Source organism: Phoca vitulina, unplaced genomic scaffold, assembly GCF_004348235.1.
Source record: "Phoca vitulina isolate PV1807 unplaced genomic scaffold, GSC_HSeal_1.0 scaffold29, whole genome shotgun sequence".
Classification (NCBI taxonomy): domain Eukaryota; kingdom Metazoa; phylum Chordata; class Mammalia; order Carnivora; family Phocidae; genus Phoca; species Phoca vitulina.
Genome location: NW_022589732.1, coordinates 9352913 through 9361587, shown reverse-complemented (window position 1 = coordinate 9361587; position 8675 = coordinate 9352913). Strand labels below are relative to the sequence as shown.

The 8675-nt window shown below is 34.1% G+C and overlaps 1 protein-coding gene across 5 annotated transcripts in view; it reads left to right on the top strand.

Moving 5' to 3' along the window:
• Positions 1 to 8675, top strand: part of HERC4 (HECT and RLD domain containing E3 ubiquitin protein ligase 4) — a 138243-nt gene that overhangs the window by 119815 nt on the left and 9753 nt on the right. For all 5 annotated transcript variants that reach the window (XM_032423959.1, XM_032423958.1, XM_032423961.1 and 2 more), the window contains 3 exons: positions 2551 to 2717; positions 3346 to 3412; positions 5942 to 6024. In XM_032423959.1, the coding sequence (XP_032279850.1) occupies positions 2551 to 2717; positions 3346 to 3412; positions 5942 to 6024 (317 nt within the window). The remainder of the gene's footprint in view (positions 1 to 2550; positions 2718 to 3345; positions 3413 to 5941; positions 6025 to 8675) is intronic.

The window sequence follows — 8675 nt, the reverse complement described above, 5'->3', positions numbered from 1 at the left end:
AATAAATAAATAAAATCTTTAAAAAAAAAAAAAAAAAAAAAGCATATAGCAGACTGGGATCTATGTAACAAATATGACATAGGGTAATATTTTTTTTTTTTTTTTAAGACTTTATTTATTTGACACAGAGAGAGAGAGACAGAGAGAGGGAACACAAGCAGGGGGAGTGGGAGAGGGAGAAGCAGGCTTCCCGTGGAGCTGGGAGCCCGATGCGGGGCTCGATCCCAGGACCCTGGGATCATGACCTGAGCCGAAGGCAGACGCTTAACCAACTGAGCCACCCAGGCGCCCCTGACATAGGGTAATAATAATTCCTGGTATATGAAGAATTCAAATATAAATATATAAGAAAATGCTAGCGGCAGCAGCTCTCGATGCCCATGGGTCCTGTCCCTGTGCTTTAATAAAATCATCTTTTTGCATCAAAGAAAGAAAGAAAGAAAACACTGGCCCCTGAAAGGTAAATGGGCCAAGAATACAAAGAGGCATTCACAAATACACACAAATCCCTAATTTTCAGTGTCACTAATAGACAAAAATACATACTAAAACAAATTTTCTTGTCTTATTTGGGGGGGGAGAAGGGACAGAGGGGAGGAGAGAGAGAATCTTAAGCAGGCTCCCCACCCAGCATGGAGCCCGGTGGGGGACTCAGTATCACAACCCTGAGATCATGACCTGAACTGAAATCAAGAGTCAGATGCTTAACTGACTGAGCCACCTAGGTGCCCCAAGTTTTCATTTTTTAACTCAGGTATAAATGTGTGTTTGTGTGTATTACAGATGAAAATATGGAAAGATAGACATTTTCCTAGACTGCAGATGTCAGGGTAAATTGGAATAGGTGTAAACAAAAACAGCTTCGGGATATGCTTAGCTGTCATTTGACTTCGAAATTCTTCTTACAAAGCAAAATTTCTCCTAAGTAGGTATTCCAAACTATGGACAAAAATATATGTAGAAATGATGGGGCGCCTGGGTGGCTTAGTCAGTTAAGCATCCGACCCTTGGTTATGACTCAGGTCATGATCTCAGGATTGGGAGATCCAGCCCAACTTGGGGGTCCGTGCTCAGTGCTGAGTCTGCTTGTGATTCTCTCCCTCTGCCTCTGCCCCTCCCCCCACCCTGCTCACACATGCACCCACTTGTGCACGCTCACTCTCTCTCAGAAAATCTTTATATATATATATATATATATATATATATATATGCAGAAATGATACCATCTTACTTATTTTGAATATTACTGGCTAGTTGGAATAACCAACATTTATTGTGCCTTTACCATGTGCTGTAGGAACTGGGCTAAAAGTATTTTACATACATTAATCCCATTTCATCCTCAAAACAACCTTATGAGATAAATACTATTTTTATCTTTGAAAATACTGAGGCTAGATAGTGAAAGAACTAGGTCTGGAGCCCCAAATCTGATAAAAAATGTTTTTCTTTTAACTGTCATGCTCACTGAATTTTCTGTGACCATATATTGCTTCTTTAAAGATAGGGGGAAGTAAGCGTTGTTTTCAGTGACTTAATAATCTAAATGTCCAACTATAGTAAAATAGCTAAATTAGCAGACCTTGGTACTTTTATAAGAGTGATATGCAACCATTAAAAATCATGTTCTCTGAGGCTGCCGGGTGACTCAGTTGAGCGTCCAACTCTTGATCTCACTCAGGTCTTGATCTCAGGGTCGTGAGTTTAAGCCTCACATTGGGCTCCATGCTGGCTGTGGAGCCTACTTTAAAAAATAATAAAATAAAATTACATAAATAAAAATCATGTTCTAGAAGAATATTTAATGATATAAGAAAATACGTGTGATTAGACAAAAGAGAAAACCTTAACTATGTTTTTAAATTATTTTTTTGAACTTATAGTGGTTGCAAATATATAAAAATATTTTTGAATCCTTGTTTCTGAGTGATTGGATTACAGGCATTTATTCATTTTCTTTATGCTTTTTGTTTTCCAAATTTTGAATGTGTACAATTATTTAAATCAGATTAAATGTTCTAATAGTCATTTCACTTATTAATTTAGTGCTTAGTGATGTGGAAATGCTTATATTTCTGGGAAAAAAGCCAATTGTGAAGTTATACATTTAGTCTGATCTTAGCTAGGTCTTTATTTTGTCTTAGAAAATATATTGGATGGAAATGTGCAGAAATACTAATAGTGATACTATCCCAGGGAGATGTGATTAAGAATGAGCTTTTTCGGGGCACCTGGGTGGCTCAGTTGTTAAGTGTCTGCCTTCAGCTCAGGTCATGATCCCAGGGTCCTGGGATCGAGCCCCACTTCGGGCTCCCTGCTTGGCAGGAGGCCTGCTTCTCCCTCTCCCACTCGCCCTGCTTATGTTCTGCTCTCGCTATCTCTGTCAAATAAATAAAATCTTTTTAAAAAAAAGAGAGAGAATGAGCTTTTTCATTACTTATTTCTGTATCTTCAGAATTTTTTACTACAAGTATGTGTTTTTGTCATCAGAAAAATTTATTATTTTAAAACTTGGAGAAGACGTCTTTACTTTTTTTTCTGTTATTTTAGACATTTGAAGACAGTGATTTATTCCATTTGATTGGTGTTATCTGTGGATTAGCAATTTATAATTTTACTATTGTGGACCTCCATTTTCCTTTGGCTTTGTATAAAAAACTGCTAAAAAAGAAGCCATCCTTGGATGATTTGAAGGAACTAGTACCTGATGTTGGAAGGTTAGTAACAAAAAGTGACAAGGGTTTTAATAGGGAATGGGAAATGTACAGAAAGCTTTCCTTTTAGGAATAATTCTGTTTTGTTCTTGTTGAATTTCTAAAATAAACAAAAGCCCTTCTGATATTGGAGAACTCTTCATGTTACCCAGATCCAAAATTTTCTACTGAAAGACTTATATGTATAAAACCATTTGCTAAATTTTTAGTAATTTAACAATATTTTGCAGATATCAGATAATAAACTTAGGAAGGTAATGTTTCCTGAGAGTAGTTAAATGATTTATTTGGACTTCTGATTACCTTCATTCCTAGGTGGAATATGTAAAGTTTCTTTTTATTTATTACATAAAATGGAATAGAAATTGTATATAAGTAAGAACAAATGTTGAAAATGGGTAGATATATGGCCTTTGTATTCAGAAGAAGAGATAAAAATCTTAGAGTGATTTTTTTTTCTTCAGAATTGTTCATTCGCCGTATATCTACCATTCTGAAACAAATATAAAAGTATAGATTAATAAAAAGATTTTATCAAGAATGAATGAGAAATATATATTTATTCATAACTAAAATAGTCAAAATACCCAACAATGTTTTACCTCAAAGAAACATGCATATTGTTTTGCAGAAGCATGCAACAATTACTGGATTATCCAGAAGATGATGTTGAGGAAACATTTTGTCTTAATTTTACGGTAAGATGGAAAGACAGAATAGCCTGATTATTCATCATCCCTTTTATTTAACAGCTGTGCCTTATGGCTTTGGGGTTGTTTTTTTTTTTTTATTTTGATGGGTGGAATTCTTAACCCTTTAGCTAACATTTATTGAGCATTAACTATATGCTAGTCACAGTACGTACATTATTTCATTTAATCCTCATAACAGTCCTATGAGATTAGTAGTATTATCCTTATTTTACAGATGAAGAAAACTGAAAACAATCATTACATGTCAATAATAATATTTATACCCAGGCCTGTGACTTCAGAGCCTAGTGCTCTATCATTATGCTAAAGATCCTTTATAAATACAAGAGGACCTCTTTATTCAAGTATTCATTTTTGAGTCTGCAATTACAAGAATGTTTAGAGAAGCAAAGGTTATTGTACATTAGAATATTCAGTAATGAACTTACCACTTAAAAGATTAATTCCTACTCAGACATCCCTTTCTGCTTCACACTAATATTTGTCCTTGCCCATTTATCTTACTTTGGAAATGACGTACCACAGTGAAAATGCAAGTATGTTGGAATGTTATTTGGAAAATGAAATTGCAGATCTTGTCAAAGATACAGAATTTTGTTAATTCAGTGAAAGGGATGTTGAATAACTTACCCATCCAAATGCAAAGCCATTGACAAACGAGGATCTGGCAGAAGTAGACAGTTGACAAAGAAGAGAAAATCAGCAAGGATTATGAGAAGGCACTTCAGAATGGAATGATTTGAATATTATAAATTAATCTCTTGGGAAAATGGTAAAACCTTTGATTTTCTTTTTCTTTTCGTTTTAAAAACATTGTGTATTTGTTTGTCCATCCCTCCCCCCCGCCCCCCGCCAAGAGTCCTCTTTATGATCTTGAGGTCAGATCTGACAGATAACCATATTCTGCTATCCCACAATTTGCCAAAAAATACGATGTGCCCCCATCAAAAAAGTTTATCCATTTTTTTTATCATTTTAAGAATTGGCACATAGTACAATTGTAAGAAAATTTGGTAGATTTAAGATGAAATAAATGAACTTATTTTAACAAATTTTTTTTTTTCAAGAAAAAAGGTCCTCCTTGGGCTTTCTCTATTTACTATGAAATTTTTAGTTCCCCATTTCAACTGAATGGTTAGTTTTCCAATGGTTTAATTCTTCAATTCACTTTCACCTATAGCAGTATCAATTATCTTTGAATCTTTATTGATTATCTCAATGGACTGAAACATTGGGTTCCAAACAATATAATTTCTAACTTATCAATCACCAAGTTTGTGAATGGTTAGTATATTCAAGAACTATGGTAATTTAAACATTCCTTCCCACTGCCATTTCTTTCACAGAAATTTTTAGTGGCTCTTTATTGCTTGCATAGCAATAGATCAATAATGGGCTTCAAAAACATTTGTAATATGACTTTCTAACTTACATTGTATCCCTCCATTCATATCAAGTTTTATCATGTCACACAGTATTCTCTCACATACCTTATCTTTCTGTTTTTTAGGGCCATACATTTTCAGAACTTGATATTTACTCTCATATCTATCTTACCCAATCTCTGTGCTCAGTCAGAAATCCTGTCGCCTCTCAGTCTTATGAGAGCCTACTCATCCTTCTAGGTGCTTTTCAAATGACATTTCTTCCTTGAGGTCTTTCATATTTTCTCCACTTAGAAGTGAGTGTTCTTCTGTGGTCTGATAGCGTTTTGTTCATGTCTCTATTATAGCATTTATTTTATTATAAGAAGTTGTTTACATAACACATTTCTCCTCTTTAACTAGATAGTAAACTCCACAGCAGGGATTTATTCATCTCTTATCATCCCACTGCCACCACAGTATTTTCTAGATAGCAGGTACTAAAAGAAAATGTTCTAATAGAAGAGAGTAATATTCCAAAAAGAGGGACTAGAAAAAGATACAGATGTGGGATTGGTAATATTAATAGGAAAATTAGCAGACTAGTAAGGGAAATAAAAAGTTTAAAAATAATTGACTGTCTTTATAAATCCAATTAATAGCTGGATCCAATTAATACTGGAAAAATCACCTGTGATCAAGAATGCAAACAAGGCAGATATTAGGAATACAGTAGTAGTAGCTGTCAATGTGAGAAGAATGCATAGCTGGTCTGGGCTGCATACATTTTGACACTTAGATTCTGTCACGTGTACCAGGAAAACATCCTTTCTAATATTTTACTCCTGTAGTGATTGTTCTAAAAAAGTTTTACACATAATAAGTACTCAGTTTCCTGATGTTAACTAACCAAACACTTGGTAATTTGTAATTAACTAGTCACGGTAGGATTTCAAACTACTACAGAGGATGAAAATTTCTAGTTGTGGCTTTATGCAGAATTCACAAATAAGCTTATGGTAGTAACAGAATTTTACCTCAATTTTATTCTTATATTTAATGAGGGAAAGATAGAATATAATAATAGGTTATTAAAATCTAATAAGTTTTGAGTCTGACATTGACTTTTTTTAAAAATTTAAATTAATAGATCACAGTTGAAAACTTTGGTGCAACAGAAGTGAAAGAGCTGGTTCTAAATGGTGCAGACACAGCTGTTAACAAACAAAATCGGTAAGTGAATTATAGCAGCATCAGCGGTAGTAATAAGATTCCGTAGGCATTTTTCTTCTGTATATAGAAACTTGTCACAACCTTAAGTTTTTACTCAGATAAAACTTACTTTTTGAATGGTTAGTAAGGAAGTAACTGCCTTTTGCTTCTGAAATCCCTTTAAGATATTACTAAAGTTTGGGATAAAAAGATCATAAACAAGCAAAACAAAGAGAAGGTAGAGGGGACAACAGCAAACTCATTTTTGGAAGCTAGAAAACAGGGGTAACTAACTTTAGCCAACCAGAGAAAGCTGCAATATAAGATGGACTGGGAGGAGCCAAGAATCCTGGCAGCCAGTTTATATTGCCGCACAAAGTCTTGGGCATTGAGAATAAAAAATGTTAGAAAGTGTATGGAGTTCAGGGGAATGCTGGAAACAGAAAGATTGCTGTTATAAAAAGCAGTTAGAAACCCATTTTAATTAGCACAGTAGCCTGGGCAGATGATCAGAAATTTATCTTCTGGGGAGATTGAACTAAAGGGACTTTGGATATCCTGGGGGTGGGGTGGAGGGAAGACGACGTTGGATTTGAGTATAGATAGACACAGCCAGGTGGGTAAGAGGCAGAACTGAAAACAAGTGGATTGAGTCTACAACCACCCCGCCTTGGTACGGTATTTTGGAGGATTCTTTGGATACACTGTCTCACTTTTAAATATGAATGGATAGCCAAAGATTGATAGCCCTTCAAAACAGTTGAAAAGAATGTCAAGGAAAGAGAAACAATGCAGGATGAAGAACAAAACTTCAAAAGAAACTGTAATCAGTATTCATCTATGTGGACTAAAAATTATTCACTTAAAAATCAAAAATCCAATTAAAAATTGAAAAAAAAAATTCACTGAAAGAAATTTGTCAAAGAAGTGGTACCAAAAAACTTTCCAGAATTGAATGAGAGGCCTTAAAAGATATGCCTTAAAATTGAAAGCATGGAAAGTGGGAGGAAAAAAAAAAGACCTACCAAGGCAAAATAGAATTTCAAAATCCCAGGGGAAAAAAAGGATCCTAAAACCTTCCAGGAAAAAGAAAAAAAGGCATGCTATATACAAAGAATTAAGAATCAGAATAACATCAAGTTTCTAAAGAATGACACTGAAGCTAGGAGATCAAAATTCTGGGAAAAGATTGTTTTTTAACTTCAAATTCTGTATCAAAACTATCAAGTATGTGAGTGTACATAAAAACATCTTCATGCATCCAGAGTCTCAGAGAAATCTACTTCCAGTGCAGTTTTCTCAGGAAGTTACAGGAAGATGTGTTCTACCAGACAAGGAATTAAACCAAGTAAGAGAAAGACACAGGATCCAGAAAAATAGGATCCAATATAGAAGAGAGGCAAAGAGAATTCCTTCTGCAGGAACAGCAGTGTGTAGGTTTAGGAAGAGCAACCAAAGTGGGTGAAATCAAGAGGATGGAATACAAATGATGCTCCCTAGAGTTGAATGAGTCTAAAGGAGATTGACATTTCTGTTGAAGTTAGGGATGAAGTAGCAAATTAGGGAAACAGAATTGACTGCAGAAGTTCTTTTTAAGAAAAGGCAGGTAACCATAAAATATTCTAGCTTAATTCTGAATAATATTTATAATCATAAAAATGTTAACTTTAGTGAATAGTGAACCAAAATGGTTATAATGGAAGATTTTGGGGAGACAAAATGAGAATGGGGCAACTAAATAAAAGGTAAATCCTTATCTTCCACAATAGATAATCAGTTCATTAGATTATATTTTAAACTGAAAATTAAGGAATAACAATATAATTAGGTTGTTGAAGTTTGAAGGTAAATATCAGAAGGAATAGCAAAAAGTTAAGAATTTTCCTTCGAATATCTGGAATTTCTAAAGGTGCAAGACAGAACTGCTTCGTTCTCTACTGTGTAGAGTTAGCTTATTGGCTGTTGCCAGGGACTTTATCCAAATGGTTATTATCTTAGTTCCGCTACTTAGAAGCTGTGTAACTGTAGGAATGTGTCCATGCCTCAGTCTCCTTTTCTGTGAAATGGGATGGTAAATTGTACCTGTTTCATGGGGCTATTTTGAGGATTAAATGAGGCAATAATTCTAAGATGCTTAGAATAGTACCTAGCACATGTTACGTGCTCAGTAAATGTTGGCTGTTAGTATTACTATCTGACATTTTAAACTGTACATATGTCTTCCTTTGATAAAAATAAAGCTGTTCTTAAAATAATGTGAAAAAATTTAGGTCTTTCTAACTATCCTTTCTTTTAAAAAAAAATCTTGGTTTTGAAAAACTGATTTAGAAAGGTTTTTTTTCCTGCTTTTAAAGTCTCTAGTTTTTTATCTAGTTTAGAAATAATTTAAAGAATTTTTATCTTTATATTACCAATCCTAGTTAGATAATGAAAGTGTTGAAGATAAAAATGTCAGCACATAAAATAATTTAGCCTTTTGTGTTTAAGGCACTTAACTAGTACAGATAAATTTCACTTTCCAATTAGATGAATTATAAAATTATGCCATTACAAAATTATCTGCTTCTTTTCATCAGAATCTAATAGCATATGCTACTGATTTTTCCTTAGGCCTGCCCAATTTTACAATGGTCTCCTTTAACCTTTTTTTCCTCTTTGTAAATTCACTTTGG